General features: G+C 40.7%; 2 protein-coding genes and 1 long non-coding RNA gene across 3 annotated transcripts in view; 2 read left to right on the top strand and 1 right to left on the bottom strand.

Annotated features, from left to right (window-relative positions):
* Positions 1–4: 4 nt before the first annotated feature.
* On the top strand, positions 5–3503 carry LOC130582207 (small integral membrane protein 10-like protein 2A). Its single transcript, XM_057380776.1, has 2 exons — positions 5–190; positions 1581–3503. Exons 1-2 carry the CDS (start codon positions 5–7, stop codon positions 1599–1601), a joined length of 207 nt encoding a protein of 68 aa, XP_057236759.1. The 3' UTR covers positions 1602–3503.
* A 22-nt stretch (positions 3504–3525) lies between these two features.
* On the bottom strand, positions 3526–19385 carry LOC130582206 (uncharacterized). The gene is made up of 3 exons (XR_008966296.1): positions 19361–19385; positions 17203–17285; positions 3526–7790 (listed from the first exon to the last, which is right to left on the bottom strand). It is a non-coding gene; the product is annotated as an uncharacterized LOC130582206 (long non-coding RNA).
* Positions 19386–20277: 892 nt separating this feature from the next.
* CYTH3 (cytohesin 3) overlaps positions 20278–21193 on the top strand; it is a 45278-nt gene continuing 44362 nt past the window's right edge. The window contains exon 1 of the mRNA XM_057380775.1: positions 20278–20408. Within this exon, the coding sequence (XP_057236758.1) occupies positions 20378–20408 (31 nt within the window). The 5' untranslated portion in view covers positions 20278–20377. The remainder of the gene's footprint in view (positions 20409–21193) is intronic.

Below are 21193 nucleotides of genomic sequence, written 5' to 3'. Positions count from 1 at the left end.
GTTTATGGCGGCGGCTCTGTCCGCGCTCGCTGCCAGGCTCTCCCAGTCGGCCGCGGCCCGCTCCTACGGCGTGTTCTGCAAGGGGCTCACCAGGACCCTGCTCATCTTCTTCGACCTGGCCTGGAAGCTCCGCATCAACTTCCCCTACCTCTACATCGTCGCCTCCATGATGCTCAACGTGCGGCTGCAGGTGGGCGGGGGCGGCGGGGCCGSGGCGGGCTCGMGTCTCGGTGGCACCGGCCGGGCCCGGGGCGGTTCGCAGCCGCTGCCCCGGATAACGGCGGAGCGCGGCCCGGGGGTCACCCGGGCAGTGTCGCTCGGGCTGTGCACGGATGCAGCCCCGGACCCTGCCCTTGCCGGGGCCCGGCTGTCAGTGCCCCGCTTTGGCGGCCCCTTTCCCGTTCCTGTTTAGTCACAGGAATAAATTGTGAATAAATGCACTTTGATAGCACCTTCCTGACACCTTGTAAAGAGCGAAGAGAATAATTTCCTTCATCAGTTTATTTTTGAGATCAAGAACAGTTGCAGCAGGGAAAATGCAGAGTTTTAAATACCAATATTGTTGCATAAAAACGATAGATTTAATTTGCATCTGTCCTRTTTTGAGCCTGTTTCTACAAAATATGGAACTCTTAACACGGCTTTGAGCTATTGCAGGGTTGAAGTTTTGTAGTTCTTGTGATGAAATGAAAGATTTACTTTTAACTTAATTGGCAACAGAAGCAGGTTGTGCACTGTCACTACAAACATCTGTTCTAGCCAAGGACTGGACACTCTTTCTCCTCAAAAACACAGCTGTAATGAAAGTTTTGACATCTGGCCAGTGGCCAAATGTTGAAAGATAAGTGTGGTTTGAGTTTGTGACTTGTAAAAGATAATTTGAAATGGGAAGAGGTCAAAATGTGCCATCTCTTATTTATATTTTTGGGGTTTGCCCTACAATTCTGCAGCTTGAAAATGGCCCGGAGTTGTACACGTAGCTTGGTAACCTTGGCAGCTGCAAATGCCTTGTTTTTGCTCGTTATCAGTGTTGGTACAGAATAGTTCTGGAACACCACCAGCTTGTCCTTTGTGCTACAGCTGATAGCCACTACCTGTGCTGGGACAGCCAGTCTGACCAGTTCCCTCCGGGAAGCTTTTCATGGTGCACTGGTGATTTCCACTGTTGTGTCTCTGATTTCAACTTGCACTTSTGTTTACAGGAGGATTACTTTAATATCAACTTAAGCCTCTAATCAGTCCCAGCCTGCGTTTTCTATTGGTTAAGGGAAGTGCTGCTGTTACACAGCAAATCTCTGTGAGTGCTCGTTTGCTGACTCACTTTCATGCCTGTCACCAAAAGAGAGCTTATAGCAGATTAAACTGAAACTACAGAAGCAGGCTGGTGTTTGGTTATAGCTCCTAATCCTCTGGATGTGCTCGAGCAGCCTGTAAGGAGACTTGTCTGTTGGGACAACTGTTACTTTCTGTAGCTGGGTTATTCTTTATGTGGAAGATGTTAAATTATTTTTGGTTCTGTATACTGGGAACTAAGAGACAGGGATATCAGCGTAATTATTTCCTGCATTTTTTCTCTTTAGGTCCATATTGAGATCCACTGATTTGTGACTTGGTGTGCTGCAACTAGAGTCAGTCACACTCTTCTTCAAATCCAGCCTGTTGTGAAGCAGCAAAGCTGTGCTCGTGTTCTCCAGGATTATGAAGAAAGAAGATTTTACCCAGAAAGGAGTATGTGACAATGGCCCAGATCAYCACAAGCCAGCAGCTCACCTGACACACATGCATTCCACGTTGGACAGTTCTCAGAATCATAGTAGCAGTTTACAAGAATTATCTAACACCAGGAATTGTTCTCTCTTTAATCCCATACCTCTGCCTTCTGCTGGCAAGGAAATGCCTCTGAGTTTCAGTGAATCAGCAGGGACAAACTCAAGTGCAGCTGCTCCTTGGAAGGATTCATTTCATCTGCATTTTTCTTCTGGGAAGGACAGTCTCGATAGGRTTTCTCTCTGCACTGATGGTATTTCAGTTACAGGCTGGCTGGAAGAAGCTCSTAGCATTTCTGGAGACTTGAGCTCATGCTGCCCAGGAGACARCTTTGTATGTTTTGCACAATTCTGGCTGGGAAATTTGCAGTGTAATAAAAACCTGTGGTTTCTGGAATTAGAAAGGAGCAGTAGCAAAGAGAATGAATTGCAGTTTGCATTTTTTAAAGCTTTGGAGCTTGGTGGACTTGGTGATCCCTGTTCTAATCCAGTTGCCTCACTGAACAACTGTGCTGTGGGACTCATAAAGAACCAGAAACCATGTTTTTCCCTTTGTTACTCAAACCTTGTATCTTCAGAGCAAACACTTGGATACAAGGAAATGCTTTTGAATATACAATATGTGACTCATAATTTTTACATCATACAGCTGGTAATCTCTGTGCTAGCTTTTGCACTAGCAGGTCTCTGGGTATGCAGTAGTGAAGGTAAAACACTGAGATTTTAATAACTACTATTTTTAATATCAGCAGAAAATAAGAGAGACAAGGTTACAGTTCAGGTTTTAGTGAGAAGTAGATAGCTGAAGTAAAAATTATAGTTGTGTAATTGCTAGTTAAACTGGCTGTTGGAAGAACAGGGACTATTTTTAATAAGGAATATCTGCATCTGAGTGTAAAGAACTGCATAATCTCCAGAGTCTCTGAGACTTCTGCAGGTCTGCTGTTAACACTAAACTAGAACCCAACTTGATTAGCACAGAGCCTTTGTTTTCTTTAGAGTTTGTATTAGTGGAGTGTTTTGCCTATTACTATTTATAACCATTTCCAATGAAACTTGTTTCTTGTAGAATTGAATTCCTGCTCTGAATCCAACAGCAACTAAYATATAAATCCTTAAAATACTTTGAACTGGAAAGCTGTTGGGAGGGTGGTCTTCAATACAGCGTAATTCTCAGCAGTGTTCCTTTCCAAGGATGGTGCTGCTCTAATTTAACAGTATCTTGTGAGCTTTATTGTGCTACAATAGACACTGTAAACAGCTTTCCAAAACAGGTTTTTATTTCCTTGCAAAAGTGATTGTTATTGCTGCAGTAATAATTTAAGGGCCTGTTGACCTTGGCTTTGAGACAGATTTCGGACAATGAGATTTGTCAAAGAATGGGGCAAGAATGCTAGAATCCATAGAGCTGCTGGTGAATAGAATTTGGAGAAATAGGCTCCTGTTGGCACTTCMGTGGAGAAACTCATTGTGCAGTAGGTCAAACTTTGAACTCAATGTCCAAAATTCTCAATGAGGGCATTGCTGTAGATGGGCTTGGTGTGCTCTAAAAGGACACGTAAAGAAGGAGGCATTGGTGTGTGAGTTAGGATGCATTATCAGCTTCCCCTTCACTCTGACCTAAAAGTGAGGACTCAGTGTGGAGTAAAGCCATGCCAGTAATTCACACACGAGGTATCCTTTTTGCCAGCTGGTCTTGGTTCATCTGGGAAAGAGGTGGTGATGTTGCAGTTAGTTTGAACTTGGAAAAACTTTGCTTGGAAAGCCAGTAGAGTTTCCAGTGTGGTGTTTATTGGGCTGTTAGCACACAGGCGTAGAGAAGTCCTTTTTTATGAAGATGAGATGCTGGTTATCAGTGTTATGGGGAGAAATGCTGGAATTTTAAAATTTTGACTGCTGAAAATAAGATCTATTACTTTTTATGTAAAATGATATGTTGGGTTTTCGTTWTCCCCATTGGCTGATTGTTCCTTTTGGATGCTAAAAGAGATGAAAAGTCACTTACTTCAATTTAGAAAAGAACTTTTTCCCTGGTGTGTMTTTAAATGATTGTTTAACTTGCAGACTTTTGACCATGCAATTACCTGTCACAAAGTGACTGAAAGCCCCAGAATAATACTGGATTATGTATTGTAAGTAATTACTCTGACAACAACAGTTCCCTGGAAGTCAAGCATTCAGTCTGGAATTTATCAGCCTTGCAGTGAGTGGTACTAACACGAGTTAACACTGGGTATTGCAGAGGGTCAAGATTCTTGAAGTGATGTGGATCTGAAATTCCAGAAACAAAATCACTTCTGCAGAAGTCTGTGACTTGGAGTTACGGTGTTAAGCTGCTSTCTGCCTGTGTCTTGACCCAAAGAAACACTTGGCAGAGCTGAGGGCAGAGGAATGAAGGCAGGGAAGRGTTGGAGCTTGTTTAAGCTGGCTTGATTGCTAAAGACAGCATTGTGCAACTCCATGTTCAACTCTAAGCAGCTCCATAGGTAAAGCCACACTCTCCCTGTATGGTGAGCCTTAAGCTGTGCATGAACACAGTCCTGCACCCAAAACTCGAGTGCTTGGGCTTCCTGCACAAAGGATCAATTGGCACAGCTGTTCCTGCAGTTGTCACTTGAGACCTTGTTTGTGCAGCTGACTGCTTGGGCCTGGAACATTCTCTGCTGTTTGTCATTTGGGAACTGCATGTTTTGGGAACCACAGTTCTACACAAGAACTTGTGCTGAGATTGTCAGGTTAACAGGCAGCAGGAGTAGCTAAAGGCACAAAAGCACCAATCCAGTTTTTAATGCWCCTGCTTTTCATGGTGATTTTAAGGGATGGGGGACGAATGAAATGTGAGACACACCACCAGTAAAGTAGAATTTAAATGTGTGTACAGCAGAGTGCCAGGGTTTGCTCCTGATCAATGACAAGCCTATCCAGGAGATCTCAGAATGTTGAATTGTGTTAGGTGTCACAGTCCAGCTAATACAGTTTTTTTTAAGCAAAATCTTGTTTCAGTCYGTGGCCTTTCATCACTTATTACAGGATCACTCTAAATACAATACAGCTAAGTGAAATGATGGATGCTTGTTGTGTATTATATGTATATTGAACATAAGATACAAAGAATATGTCTTAAATGAGYGGATTTAATCAATTTTAAGATAGTTTATGTACCTTGCCTTGAATTTTATTGCGTAAAACCTAAAAGGTAATTTTAACTTGAACATTCCTTCTGAAATTCAAATAAAGGATAGTTTGGTATGTTAAAATCTCACGTAATGTACTGCACTTTAAGCCTGGGGTGGCCATGGATGRAAAGYTGTTCTTGCACTAATGGAACTGTCTGCCCTGACAGARACAACGTTTAAATAAATGGCTTTTCCTGTCTGGAGGGAGAATAGGGAACCTGAAGGATGGCATCCATCCTTTGGAACTATAGATACATCTAACACGATATGGTTTAGGCCTGTTCTCTTCCTGCAGATGTTTTGATTTTAACTCATCTCAAAAGATGGAAGGTGTCTTGGCCAACAACCCTTTTGTGTGGAGTTTCATGGCTTCACTACAYCCAACGTGGAAAACTTTTTGAGTTAATGTGCTGTTAGGGCTGAGACTGCCTCAGATGATTATTATAGTACAGAAAAATAACATTCTTAGTAGGGGTAAGGGACCTTTATACTCAACCAGGAGTTGCCTTYGTATTTCTGTATTTTTGTCTCTCATCCTGCCCTAGAAAGAGGTTATTTCTAAGCAAAATGTCAGGGTTCTACTAAACAACTTGTGCTTTCTAAAATTTCACTCATTAGTGTCCAGATCCTTCCTGTACTACATATCAGAGTTTTATTTCTGCCATTAGGAAACAAGTAAGAAAATACTCAATATTTAGAGAATTGCCTAGTAGCTACACTTGAGTGAAAATTTACTATATGGTGTACTGCTTTGAAAAGAAAATATACTTTTAAATGTGTATGCACAGAGCTCTGCATGTAGATAAAAAGTGTTTTACCACAGTATGATGTTGGGATGCTTATGCAAATGCTTGTTTCTTCCTTTGCAGTGCAAAATGCAGTAGAGATGGTGGTGTTACTTYTCTGTGTGGTTTTAGCCAGTGCAATCTTAGCAATCGTGTGTCTGCATCGTCCTGCACAGGAGACAGTTCCAGCTGTAGACGTTTTTTAACCTTTTGCTTTTKCAGTGTTGGGTTTGGTTTTGTTGCTGTTTGAGGTTTGGCGGTTTGTTCTTTTGTTTCATTTGTGGTTTCTCTTTTTTTTTRAAGTTATTTTTAGGAGTACAAAGACTGCACTTTCTTAAACTTYGCCAAAGTTTGCTTCCTTTTCCTTCTCTCCACCTTTGCCTCTGAAGGTATACACATATAATTTTTGGAAGAAGCAAGCCTGTATGTACTCTATTAATATATAATCTTATTGTCAGGGTGCTCCTTTTGTTTTTATGGCCTGGTCTTACATGTATTGCTCTCCCTAGAATTTTTAGCATAAGCATATTTGATACTTTGTTCCACCTCAGAAACATTGCCCTGTAATTAATTATGCACAACAAATAGACAGAAACCATGTAGAGATGTAAGAGTCCATAGTCTTTCATTGGAGTGTACTGACAGAGAAATAGGTAGTCAGTGTGATGTATTTCTGCTTTTTTTCTCTTCAAAACAGCTGCTTTATTTAAAATCCAATATTTACTTTGAATTTGTGATACCTCTGTCAGCTGAGAATTGCAGTAGAATTTGGGGCTTACAAAATACATTAATGTCTGAACTTAGAGAGTGTAACTTTTCAAAAAATTAAAAGTAAATTCACATGAATATTTTGAAACTTTCTTTTCCCTAAGAAGGCACAATAAAATGTGTTCTGACACTTGTTTCTGTGATGCACAGTCAGTAACTGAGGGGGAAAACCCCTTTTTAGACTGCAGAGCTACTAATCCTCAAGGAAGAGCTGCATTTGATAGAAATCTGAAATAAACCAAATGTTGCCTGTGAAAATACTGATWCTCATGAACAAATCTCCTATTTAAATTACAAGATCATAGATATCAATCTGCTGACAGTGTGAAAAGTACTGAAGTGCTAGAATAATGCTATCCTTTACCAGCCTGCASTAAGCAAATCCTATTGTACTTTGAAATTAATCCTCTACTGCATCCCAAAATCTCAATTATCTGAGTCTTTTTGGAATTAGTGATACAAGATTCAGACTGARATGGTTATTTCATTGTTGATGATGAAGTAAGTTGAAAAGCCAAAACATTTTGACCAGAGGGACTTCCACAAAAAAAATCTGCTTTGAAAAGATCCACTTTATTTCTGTGATCTCTATATATTTATAATCTGTTTTGCAAATTTCTTCCCTCTTCATGGAAAATCTGTATAAACCTGATAGCAGAAATGGTCAAACCCCAAACTTGCAGAAGTATCAGTGTTTAATTTTCTGTTTGYAGTCAATTTTAGCTATTATCAAACATAGTATCTCGATGTAATTTAAGCTTTTGTCCTTACAAGTAGGGAAATCTAATATTTAGTGCCTGATTCATCACTGGAAGTTGAGTGTTCCATGAGCTTTCTTGAAGATGGGTTCTGCTGCCTGCTGGTGACTGATTTTCAATGCTGATACTCAACACTTCCTGTAAACTGTGATGTTATCCCTGCAGACACAATTTTAGTCTACAGCCTTGGTCTTTGGCCCTATTTTCATTTTATTACCATTGTTTCTTGAATGCAATGTGCGAGATGGAGAAGGCTGGCACAAACCATTTTTTTTTATTTTCGTTCCAGAGAAAGATGTTTACAACTTTGTATGTATTTTAAAAATTTCTTGTGACACTTTTACCTTGGGAGAGAAGTTTCCATAGTAGACTTGAAACTTGAAGAGGTGAATAGAGACTGAAATACAAGCTGCCAGAAGTGTTGGCTGTGATGCTGCTCAGTCACACCACAGGAGGGAGTTCCACTTCAGTCTTTGGAGTATTTTCAGTTATGGCATTGTCAGTACATCCCAGTACAGTGCATTTCATGGATTGTCACTGCAATTTGTTCATGTACAAAATCAATACACAGCAGTAATGTATTGTAACTGTTTACAACTGAACTCTGAGTACCAATGGATGGGTTTTGTCGAGCTATTTAAAAACAGAAATAAAAATCTTTTTTTAAAAGACAAGAGCTGGTTTTGGTGCTTCTCATTCCATTTTTTCACGGCGTAAATTGCACAGATGTACTTAAAGAGATTGTGTTTCTGTCAATATAAAGACAGTGAGTGGCTTTCTCAGAGGTAAAATTTGAGAGATGGGGGCTCTTAAGGAACTCTGAATACTTTTGCAAATAAACTCAGGAAYAGACATGCTACTGTGTGCATATCCAAATCTCTTCCTATTAGGATCTGAACTGCTTTGAAGTTGGATTCAAGTTGGTGGCCTATGACTTTGTGGTAATCCCTTTGTTCATCTCATACTGCAAAATTGTAAGAACAACTCATCTGTACAGGAGGCCAAATTTCCTCTCTGCAAATCTGAGATTGCCAGAGGAACATTTTAACAACTGACACTCATCACAACATTTATCTCTTCAGTAATTTCGTAGCTCTTGCTTTTTCTGGCAGGTGTTATAGCAGCTTAAAATTAAAAAACCCCAAAACCTCAAAGTACCAAAGATTCTGCTGAAGACATTCACACTTCTTAAAAAGATGATTTTTAAAAAGTGGATGGAGTGTTTTAACTTCCATTAAAAAAGAAAAGTATTGGATGGGGTTTCTTTAATCAAGAACTGTGGTGTGTTTGTAAAAAGCACTTGTAAGTCTTGAACGTTAGGAAGTCCTTTGTCTATTTGTTATCACAAGTATYTTTTACACATATCAAAATACTCCTTTATTTATCTTTAACCTCGTAGTTCAAAGAAAAGAAAAAAAAACAAACACATTCTGGAATTCTTTCAAGTATGATGTTTTGTTAAAAGTGTCCCCAAGGGCAAAGGACCAAAACCAACAGAGACCTCTTGCTCACTGAGCAAAAAGCCAGCAGCAATGACAAGCAGGATGTTTTTGATGCCCTTTTGGWTTTTTTTCTGGGGCTAGTGGCTAAAGCCCTTAATCACTTTAGCTGGAAGTTATTCACAAATAACCCCTCTGAGCTCAGTGATCCTGCCTTGCTTTGTATCATGAAAAAATCACTTCTCCAGCAGGGATCCCTAAATCACCTCTCAGATCTCAGCCTTGCATTCCGAGTACTGCACGCTGACTGCCAGCACGTATGACCTGCTCCAGAGCTACAACAGTTACAGCATTTCCAATTTCTGCCCCTTCAATAGAAATGCATTTAAGATTAAAACAACAAAACCCATTTTATGATGTTGTACACCACCTTTTTAAGGGTTCGTTTGTACCCCTTCAGTTATTTCTCCCTTTAGGTCAGGTTTGTAGAWGCTGAATTTTCTACCATCCTGAAAACCACAGACTAGCACAAAAACTTGTCAAAACAGAATGCAAATTCAAACCTTTTTTGAAGTTGGACAGCCTTCTTTTATCTTCTGTTCCCTCTAGCTGCTTTCTGAGTGAGAACATCTGTACAGACTATAGCAGGTTTCAAGTCCTTCACTTTGACTCACGGTGTATGTTCTCAGCAATCTGCTGCTTAAAATAAAAGCTGTCTGGTCTGTGTTGTCACTGTCAATCATAATTTTCAAAGCTCTTCCTCGCATTTTCTTTCTGGTTTATAATCATTCGTTTGCAGTTGATAGCTGTATCTTCTGCTTTCCTTCTATTTAGCTACACGACTTGCCAATGCTGGCAAGCAGAAGTCTGCAGAGCTTTTCATCACTGGGTATTTTGTTACAGTCAATCCATCAAGCTTTTTTGCTACTTGCTCCATTTACAGATAATTCTAATATATTTTCATAAAGTATCCAGAAGGAATTGTAGGGGTTCATGAATGGATTTTTGAGCARTTTCATCACATTTGTTGTCCTTCCAGCCCTACATGTACCTTATCACAATGCAGAACTATGTGGAGAAAGCAAGGTTGGGTGTTTTTTTGGTTTGAGTTTTWKTTKGGGKTKKTTTTTTTTTTCTTTGCATTTCAGAAAGTGTAATCAATAAGAAAAGAAATCTGATAGTAGGATTTATCTGTTTAAGTACCTTAGAGTGGTTTCAGTAGGACAAATCACAGCTCCAATCCTGTAATCCAATCACACAAGATCAGTACTGATGTCTTGCCCTGTTGACTTAATCAGAGCTCTGTAGCTGAGGATCTGCTGCTGTGAGCTGAGCTACAGTGCCTGCACTTGGGTGATTGATGGGAGCATCATTAAATTTAGTCTGGGTTAAAAGTGCAGGTCTACTTCCAGTAGAGTCAATGAGAATCTTCCCAGCCTTTCAATTGAGACAAWAACATGTTCCTGAAGGGCCTTGAAATTCATTGCATACATTCCAAATACTGTACTCCTCACACAGAAGCAATCTTTCAGTGTATTATCTCAAAAAAAGGAGACAGCATTTACCAACCAAGAAYTATAGAAATAAAACACATGATGTCTCAAGCTATAGCATATGGGTGGTCAGGTAAGAGGAAACTCCTAGGAATTCTGGTTTATAAAATTCGCTATTTTATTTGAACAATCAAATTGATAACAGCTTTTGATAYGGCTTTTTACATAGCTTTAAACCCACTACTGCTTTTTACACATTCTCACATAAACTRCACGAAGTAACTGACTGTAAACTCAAAGGTGGATTTTGTGTCTAAACTGTTACAAAGGGGCTCTGTAAGAAATGAAAGAGTTCCCGTTATTCAACTGACTGTTGGATAAGAGTGGACAAAACCTCTGTTCAAAACTGGACTGAAACCAAGGTAGGATGTCCARGCAGCTCTGGAGCAGCATTCAGGGAGTCTTTTGCCCATCATGCTCCCAGCATAGCTCTAATATTGCAAACTAGAGATAAAAGAGCATTTCATTAACATAAAATAGCAAATTTTAGTTTTCCTGACTGCATGTAATAACTGTACACAAACTCTTCTATATAAACATACACATGTGTTAATATCTGCTTGTTTAGATCAAGGATAAATTTCTCCTAAGTGCTTTCCATAAATGATTAAAAGTGCAGGAGAAAGAATGGAAACACACCCCAAGTGTGTAGCCGTAGGTGCTGCATTAAGCATGGTAAAAGCACACCTGTCTTTGCTGKTGTATTATTCTGGAATTAATATAGATCTTCCCAAAGCCCACTGTAATAAAGATACAGCTTTACTCATTGCTGTTGCCTATAGCCAGCATTCTGGAACAACATCTTTTCTTGATTAGTTGTTTAGATTTCTGAGAAGACTGATTTATCTGCATTTATCTCTCATTACGTGCAGTTTCATAATCTAATAAAACCAATATTATCTCCTAATAGTTTCAAGGCAGCATTTAATTATTTCAACTTAAGAACGTGAAGAATTTCTGTCTTTTTAACTTGTATCAGTATATCTCAGCTTTACTAAAACAAAATTAAAATGACATTTATAGAAAGGAAAGCTTTGTACAAATTATGCAGGAAGCCCAGACCATTTCAGGAAAAAACAGCAGGTTGAAAAAGAACTGCCAGGCAACTGTACTTTGTAGAGAGTAAATATGGAAATTCCACAGAAGCAATCAGAACACTGGAGATTCGAACAGAAGAAACACCTAAAAACACTTCATGGAATTATTTAATGTATGGAGGAGATAACCACCCTTGTCAACATGATGAAAAGGTTTTAACTGTGAATGAGACAGTAYTTAAGAACATAACTAGTACTTGGCTAYGTATTTATCTTGCAAATGTGATTARGATGTTGACAAAGTTACGTTTGTTTTAATTGTAGTTATCTGCCATCTTGTTTTTCAGGTTTGGAGTCTTTCATACCTGCTGAGCTCTGGAAAAGCCTTATGGATAAAGAGCAAGGCCATGGTTTTGTTAGTCATGAGACTTTAGCTGTGCTCATTCTCCATGTTCTACTGGGCAGCACTTGCAGCAGGAACAGCAGAATGCTCAGCAGGCCAGGGGCAGAACATCCTTGCACAAAAGAATTCGTTTGTTCTCAGCTGGGACAAGAACTGAACTAAATACCCCAGATTCTCATGCTTTTGAARTGTTCTCAATCAACAGCAGATTTCAAAGACTTTTATGTCCAAGTCTTTCAGGCATAACTGTACTGTTATTCCCTAATGCTTTCATTTTTTKCCCCACAAACATAAAAAGAAAAGGAGCAGAGTCTATTTAAAAAACACATTCTTTATCCAGTGTGAAAACACTGAGCAGTCCGCGTTTACTTGAGCAGCTTTGTGCATTAAAACTGCAGCACAGTGAATAACTTTTTTTATAAAACATGCTTTAATAGCTCCACTATTTTGAAATAAAATTATTTGCTTTCAAAATACAGCTCCACCTTCATTTAATTTTGGATATTTGGGAATTTCATATATCCTGCAGAATAGCACACCGAATCGATGCAGACATCCTTAAGAGGAGATCTGTGCAAATGAGTTTTCTGCTATTTGAAAATATAATGAAACTTTTAAAGATACACACTAAAAGGAAACAAAAAATGTTTAAMTGAATTACTTTGTAGGACATTATTGTTTCAAATGTGTCTATTGTGTTTTGTACACCAAGCCAAATTTTTTTGATGTTACATTCCTTGTTTAGGCCAAAGCATGGCAATTTGCCAGCCTGAGCTTTCAGTGATAAATTCTGCTATACAAAGCAAAAGTTTTTATATGTGAGGCCACTTCCTTCTGCTATTTTATCATCTTCCTGGTTTTGTCTGTTTTCAATAAATGCCTTTGTATTTTCACATCTTTTATATGCTTGTATACACAGACACTTTCCTCTGTATTAAAACTGATAGTTGCAAGTTGGTAAGGATGAAAAARACAGACTGTTGACTTAAATTTCATTACACTAATATACTTCATGAATGCTTTCATATTACAGTATTAAATGATCTCAACATTGATATGAAAAGTATTTCCTGAATTTGGTGGTGGGGTGGAGAGGCAGGGGTGATGTTTCATAAGAAYGTTTTAAAATGGAAATAATCTCTGGGTACAGCTACACTGGAGTTCAAGATATTGGCATGTGAAGGCTGGGGTCTCAGTGARCATCTTAAAGCATCTCAAATTTAGACATTTTGAAATTTAAAATCTAAAATGAAGTTATGGCAGAGGCCAAACATCTCTCCTTTATCTGCCCCAAGGGGCTGAATATTTCTGCCTGAGGAGAAAAATCTGAAAAACTCATCAGTAAAGAGAAGCCACACAGACCCCTGCACACACAGCAGAACCCAGAGAATATTGAGGGGAAGGAGAATTTGAATTAGGGGTGGTCAGAGGAGAAGAGTAAGATTGGAAGGAAAACGCTTAACTTGCAATAGAGCAAACTGGAGAAAAGCTGCTGAACTTAAAAGAAAGAGAAGCTGTTCCTGATGTCCCTGCCCATTTTAGCAAACTGTCATGAATTCCTCTTCCCTACAAAAGAAGTTACTAAGGATGTAAGCTACAAATCATCATGTAATAATCTTTTTATGAAGCCGTTTTTTTGTTGTTCTGTAGACCTATTGTTCTTTTACAATCATATTAATAGACTAAAAATAACAAGGCCAGTTCTACCAGACTTAAATGACAATTCTTTTTCTTAAGAATTAYTATTTTATACTGTGCTGATTGAGATCACAGAAATCTTTTTCTGACCACAGAGGTATAAGGTACCAAATTCATCCTTCCTGTAGCTGTACTGAGGTAAATGGAGTTATACAAGGAATTAATTTGACCTGTCTCCTTCATTTCCTTGGAAAAATTCTTTATTTTAGCCTTTGCCAAGTTTTGAGTCTCCCTTGCTTAACATCTTCTTTTACCTAGACAGAGTTTTTCTTTCTTTAAGACTGTAAAGAGAAATATAGCAGGAGAAAGACAATTAAGGTGAAGATCTGCTTTTTAAATTGAAAGTGCACTTCAATTATGGTAAGAAAATGCAAAACCCCTTTTATTTGGTATAGATGTGCATGGGATTTTTCTTACATCCATGAGGATTTGAAAGGTATAAAACAGCATATATARCCATGAGAGGGTAAGGATTTAAGTGATGTTTTTCTGCCTAAYAAACCCATGTGTTTATTTCTAACTGCAACAGCTGAAGTAAATGGGCATCCTCCCTGGTCAGAGACCATAAGAATTTAAAATACTATACATCACCTTTTAACAAAGAATCATCCCCTTTCCCCTGGGCTCAACTGGTGTATTCAAAAATAACCTATGATAGTAACTGAAAGCCTACTCTCACCAGTATGCAACTGCAATCTCATGACGCAATAGATTTAATTWGTGGATGGCAATGTGGCATGAAATTTTTTGTATAAATTCAATCCAGCAGTACAAAGTTATTGAAAACCCAAACCCCTCAAAAACAAGGACTGGAGAGTGATTTTCCTCCTGATGGTTTTAGGTTAAGGGTTGATGTCATCTATCTTCCTGCTGCCAGTAACAAGGCAGGATAAGGCCTGGTCTAAACACTGGAACTCACAGCTGGCTAGCCTTGAGAGGAATGCAATTACATGTTCATATTTAATCTCCATCCATTTATTACCATTAGATGATCTAGTATTGCATAGATGAGACACTAAAGAGCTTGTAAGCCTGAGTATGGGCTCAGTTTGAGAAGGGCTGAGCATGAGGGATCTGAAAATGAACCTGATGGAGAGTCTGTGGTTGAGAATAAGGTAAGAATTATGCAGGGATATTGGCCCCAAAGACAAATTTACAATCCAGCAGCCTCCCTTCCTCCTTCCATACTGTCTGTGTGTCACATCCACCAGCRCTGCAATGGTGCCAATGCAACTGTTTGTGGGACCAGAGCATGAATTTCATCGATGGAGCAATTCTGGCTCAAAATTATTAAGATTAGACAAAACTTTAAAAATCTGGATTGAGTGATCTGATTTACAGCGTGGCTTCACGAACAGCTGCACAAACAGCTCAGAGGCCACTACAAGTCAAGATCATTAGTTGCCAGTTCCTGCTCCTGTCTGAATTTATGGCTCCGTMTTTATTAAACCCAGATTTGTGCAGTGCTGACTAGCCAGCAGCAAGATCTGAGCCAGCTCACGTGGAGATATGCCACTCATTTCCYTCCCTGGTGAACCAGGTGTGACCCTTCTAACACTCTGTGCCATGAGCTGCCCCAAATGCCAGGGGATGCCAGCCTGGGCATGGCTGAGGAACTGCAGGGGCTCCATCCATCAGCTGCTTCCATGTGCATGCAGCCAGAGCACAACTCATGCAGGGTTTGCAGCCCAGCTCCAGCTCCCACTGTAGGATGAATTTGGAATTTTCAATTCCCAGGCCTTGGTGAGACTGCAGAGTGGTATGTGAGAATCCATCTAACCGTGCCAAGGTGGAGTTAGCCAGCAGAGGGGAATTCAGACTGTGGCTACTTCTCAGGGTGGGAACAGTCTGGCCTTAATCAGCACACTCTCCTTTGAGAGTTGATTTACATCAASTTCTTTCACTTTCCTGAGACAGAAAAACCCTCTCAAGCTTCATGCAAAATTCCACTCATGGTCCGTTTCAGGCCATGTTCTTTGAATCCAAGTCCTCTTTTTCTGTTATTTTAGGCCCAGCTTTCATGCCAGAAAGCATCCTGGTTTTGTCTAGTACTGTGCATAATTAATAACAGGTARAACAAGTTCTAATGCAAAGTGTATTTCAGATCAGGAGCATTACAGAGGTGGTGGAYCTTTACCGTTTTTAATGCATTTGGTTTTCCTCACTGGGACTTTCTGGTGTTTTTTCCTCAATGACTCACCAGTGGCCCTATCARTGTTACACAATGGAAACAAGCACTGCCTTCCAAAACCAGTAATATTTGATGCTAGGAGCAGATAAAGCTCATTTAGAAATCTTAAAAAAACCACAAACACTCAAATGTGTCAAGAATAGGAATTTAAAATAAACTGCAAATAAAATTCAGAATACGATTTCAAAGCCAACCTGAAAGACACCCCTGCAAAATTCTTAGAAGAGAGGTATCTTTATTCTTGGGGTTTTGGACTGTTTTAATGGAACTAGCTTCCTATCCATAYAAAAAAGCACCATTCATGAAAGATGTTTGACTTGCTAAGCTTTAGCTTTGATGTTCCCCAAAGCAATATAAAATACCTGCATGTAAAATTTTTTTGGCCTAAATGAAAGGTACAAGCACTTTTGAAACCTTTGAGACAAGCAGCAAATAGGATTTTCTCTAAAAATGTTTTTCCAGCTGAGAAAAATATTGTWTGTGTGACAACATAAACATTTTAAGAAACAATCCATGGCTAAAACCCATCTGCCAGGCAGAGGAAGTCAAAGAGTTTGCCTGAGGGGTTTAAGAATACCACATTATTGAAGTACTGATAAATTTGGGGAAAAGAAAAAAAGGGGAAGAAAGGACATGCTGATGGACTAAGACTTTCCTGCATGGAAACTATTAAGCAATGCTTCTTAAAAAATAAAAACTGTCTAGATTTGAAACAAAAGTATTCTTTAATACAACAGCTGGGTATCATTGGCAGTGATTCTATGAACAAGATACTGKTTTAGGAAATGTAATGTTTGCACCATTTTTCTATAAATGTGAGAGCATCTGTGGGACCAAGTTGTAAAATCAACCAAACAATTCTAGATTATAAAACACTGCACAACATCTGTATGGTTTAAGATGTATCTGTATTCTTTGGGATAGATCCATATTCTTTAAGAATTYATTGTTAAGACTGTACAGATGTTCATGTCTCTAAGATTAACTGTTCTCCTTAAGGGTAACTATCCTTCTTCCCAAATCTAACAGAAATCTAACAGTAAGCTAGATTTGCAAATTAGTGATGTCTTGCCTGAACACACAAAATGGGAATACCCACATGAAGGTACCACCTTTTTAAATAATATTTCAAAGAGTCTTCCTTCCAACAGGAAGGACCATTATTCCATCTCCCTGTGGCTGATACTGACATCCAGTCTGACAGCCCAACAGTTTATTTCTTTCTGCACTGAGAAAATTCAGAATTTTATTTCTTATCCTTGAACACAATACCGCTATCCATACATGAACATCTTCATAGCTCATGCTTTTGATTAGAAATAAAAACTTTATGAAATCTATAATCATAAAATTTTTATTTTCATTCACTACTCTTGGAATCTGGTTCAAACTGAAACCCACGGAAATGGTTTCATATTTAATGAGCTTTATAGACCACAGAAATGTGATTGTCAGGGTTTYAGTTGTCTTCACTGACTCTCCGTGTAATGGCAAATGCCATAACAGATGTGCTCCTGAACTTCAAAATGAAAAATGACATGATAAATTGCTTCTTAGTGGAAACTGAATCAAAGCAGTTACTAAACTATCCAAAGAGGGACAAAAAATAAAAAGACGAAGTGTATTACCTGAAAATTCAGCAAGTAACCACATTCATCATTGAGGAATCGACTCTGCCAACAGCAGTTTTTGGAGAGAGCCCAATTTTCCACTGAAAATAATTTCAACAGACCAGCTATTAGACTATTATTTACATGAATGACAGACTATGAAGTTCTTCCAAGACAGAAGGTTAGACTTGTGGATATGAAACTGGCAAAACATATTGGTGGTAAAAATAGAGCTAAAACTACAGAAGACACTGCAAGAAAGGAAAAAAATATCAAGCAATCTTGAGCAAACTGTTGATTGAAACTCCCTACAACATGAAGAAAAATCAAAATTCCTACGTACTTCAAAACAGATGATCAAATTACAGAAAACAAAGAAGATACGACAGAATTATTCATGTGAGTAGGAAATAATTTATTTGAGTTTGTCTTAGAATTTGCTGAGATTGTAACCTGTATTGCTTCCTTTGTTGGTAAGGMACTACCCTGTATTTAATGACAGTGGTGTTGTAACAGTTGAATTGCCAAAAACCAGGGAGGAGTTCTGCTAKGGTAGAACTGCTACAGCTACGATGTACAACTGTGACTGTAATTCTTTACTTGATTTTACACATTTTCAAAAAAAACTATTCCTGACCTAGTTAGGTTTACAGCCAGACATGAGCTTTAATTTATACACGGGAAAATGAGGCAACAGAGTGAAAGGTTTGATCTTAAAAGTTTCAATGACATATCCCACCTACAGATTAAAGAGCTTTGTCCACTAAAGCACCTTGTACACAGAACTAACAGTTTTATGCTTAGAACACTTGCARGATCAGGCCCACGCAAAACTGAGTCTATTTATAATATGCACAGCATGAATGGAAATGTTTTAAGGATTCATCCCCATCCTTTCAAAGACACACGGCCTTGAAGTGAACACTGTCATTTCAATGCTCTTTTTGTATTATGTGTCATTAATAAGTCATCACACKAAAGCAGGACTGGAAAGAACAGATTCTCCTTGACAGGATAATTAATGACATATATTCCAGAGTTAAAACAGAGTGAGCTACATATTCACTRAGGCAAAATATTGAAAACTCAACTGTTCAAGTTAATAATGAAGGTATAATAAAGATAAGTTTTCTACATCTCATGAGTTTTGAATTGGATTTCACCAAGAAGTTTCTATAAAACACCGCATCTGATCACTTGTAACTAGGATAGACGTTTTTCCTGTCTTCCTTGCATCACAAAATTATTTTTATCTCTGCTGTTAATTTGGAGAGTTTTAAAACTAGTRTTGCTTCCATGAAGTCAACAGGAGTTTTGCACTGAACAGGTGGSAGGAGGATCGTTCTCCACACTTCACTCTCCCCTGCTATTAGAATTAGATTAGGCTTTTTTATCCTGGACTAGAATTTTCCTTGAAGCAAAAGTGTAATAGGAGAGGGAGGGAGGAAGGCAGRAAGGAACACTTACAAACAGAAACAAGAACACAAAACCATATACTTTATATAAAGGTGTAAAACAACACAAATGAAATTAAAGCMAACAATCTGTGATCAATTATAAAATTAGAATTTTTCTCATGAACCAGATTCCCCACTAATGTAAATGAACAGTTTGCTCAGTGTGCAAAAATACTCAGAGCCCACTGTCAGTTCATCTGCATTGACTTATTTTAAACCATCCTCTAATGGCACTTTATAGACATACATTTCAAAAGAAATCTCTTACCAAGGTGATGCTTCTGTTTTATGTAATCGTATCCTTTTTATAACTAACTTACTAAACTTCTAGCAATATTTAATTTCAAATATGAAAGACGAAGACGAGTATTTTAAAGGTTTAAGATTTTTAGATGAGGTGAAACACTTTATCACCAGAGCAGCTGTCAGAGCCAAACCTCAGCTCCCAGCAAAATGGACTGCTATAATCATTTATTATCAGCAGTGTTAAGAGGTGAGTGCTCCGTCCCATGCCAGCCCACAAAAGGAAAATGAAAACCCTGCTATTTTCCTGTTGGCTGACCCTTTCCTCTCACAGCTTCCTTTCTGAATAAAATTTTGACACGAACGGTTTTAAAAAAATAATAAGAGGCGGTGCCAAGGAAGGAAGGAAGGAAGGAAGGAAGGAAGGAAGGAAGGAAGGAAGGATGGATGGTGTGCGCCAGTAGACTTCTGCTTACCTTTACAGACTTTGGAGGCTGCTGACATGGTAGGTAACTCACTGAACATCTTTACTGAAGGTTAGAGAAATCCCACACATGGCTCCTAGGGCAGTAAACAGGAGAGTTCTTTTTTACCCACAAAGACAATGCTCAGCAGCACAAACCCCTCCATTCCATGGGGCACAGTCCCATTTCTACACCAGGATCTCCGTGACCCCTGTGGCAGGGGGAACAGCCAGCGCCCTTCCAAGCACTGGACCCAAGAGCAAGGAGCAAGAAAGAATCAGCARAAAACATGCAGGAATATCAGATATCTCGGGCTATTTCAGAGACTTCAACACACCTCATCCCCCTTCACTGCGCTGCTTCAGGCCAGCTCAGCCCTCATCTTCCAGTCTCCTCCCGCTCTCCCCCTGGTCCTTTTTAAATCCTCAAAGGAATCTTTAGACCCCCACAAAAGAATCAGGGGCTCTGCCGATGATTTCTGGCTCTTGCAGACCCCAAAACGGGATCCTAACCGACATGAACCCAAGTGACTGGGCCCAGGCTGCCGTCGCTGCCGAGCGATCCCCGAGAGCCCCCATCGCTTCAGGGCGCTGAACACCGCACAGGGGGTGAGGGAACACCGCGAAGGGCAGGCGGGAGGGAGGGAGGAAAGCTCTGCTCCGCTCCGCCGCAGGGCTCGGCCGGGCGCTGACCTGAGGGGGATCCTGAGGGGGATCCTGAGGGGGACCCGGTGCGCGGGGGCGGCTCTGAGGGCCGGGCGGGGCCGCCTCCCCTCCGCCCTCCGCGGGTCACATGAGAGGGGCGGGCGGCTGGGCCGAGGCGGTGGCGGCTGCCGGGGCTGAGGCAGGGCTGGGCGGGGAGCGACGGGGCGGCGGTAGTAGCAGCAGCRGMGGAGAAGGAAGAAAAAGAGAAGAAGGAGAAASAGGAGGAGGAAGAGAAGARGGARCAGGAGCRGCCGCGAGGCGCCGAGCGAGTGGAAGGAGCCCCGGGCCTCCCTGAGCCGCGGAGCGCCCTGCCCGCGGTCCCAACATGGACGAAGAGGGTGGCGGAGGTGGCGGCGGTGAGTGCTGCTTCGTGCCGGGTGTCGTGCGGGGCGGACGCGGCYCCTCGGCCGGCCTTGTGGGCGGCAGGACGGCGGGAGCTCCTGAGCGCTGCTGTGGCCGCGGCTCCTGCTGCCGGTGCTGCCCCGTCCTGCCCGGTGCCCCGGGCCGAGCCGCGGTACCGGCGCTACCGAGCAGCGCCCGGATCACAATGGGGGCTCTGTGCCCCGAGCCCGGGCAGGGTCTGGCGGGGCTCGGCGGGTCCGGGGTGGCCGGGCCGGGCAGGGCAGGGCAGGGCAAGCGGGTCCCGGCCCCGCCACCGTGACAGCCCCGCGCTCGCTGCGGCAGCTGCTCCTCTGCTGCCACAGGGGAAGGGGAGGAATGTGAAAAAGTGCTCGTCTGGCGGTGTACGAGCAGCGAAAAGAGTAATTAAGCTTTGCGAGGGCTCTGTTTGTGTGTGTCATCTTAATGGAGGCTCGGTGATAATCACGGGGTGGTTCAGCCAGTTTAAACAAGGTGAACTGTTTCCAAAGGCAGCGGCGTTAACCTTGCCARATCCTACTTTTAGAAAATCCGGACTCGCATGTTGGGGAACCTTCTATTTGTATTTTTTGTCTGCTGGAGACCGGCTTGTGCCTTGTCCCACTTTAAGGCACTGCAGACGTGCGACACGCTTCCCTCCTTTAATTTATAATGTGTTTTGTGAGTGCGTGTGTAAAGCTGCTGCCTGAAATAACCAGTTCTTGTGTATCATCAGCGATAATGGCTGAGCAGGAGCTGATCCTGCCCTGGGGCAGAGGGATCG

This window comes from Malurus melanocephalus, unplaced genomic scaffold, assembly GCF_030028575.1.
Source record: "Malurus melanocephalus ecotype Western Australia unplaced genomic scaffold, MMel_1.1 scaffold_471, whole genome shotgun sequence".
NCBI classification, from domain to species: domain Eukaryota; kingdom Metazoa; phylum Chordata; class Aves; order Passeriformes; family Maluridae; genus Malurus; species Malurus melanocephalus.
This window is presented reverse-complemented; position numbering and strand designations above follow the sequence as displayed.

Bases quoted from the DNA above. Each gene is read 5' to 3' on its own strand.
- LOC130582207 (XM_057380776.1), top strand. From the start codon at position 5: ATGGCGGCGGCTCTGTCCGCGCTCGCTGCCAGGCTCTCCCAGTCGGCC. The intron at 191-1,580 runs GTGGGCGGGGGC...TTTTCTCTTTAG, and splicing joins TGCTCAACGTGCGGCTGCAG to GTCCATATTGAGATCCACTG.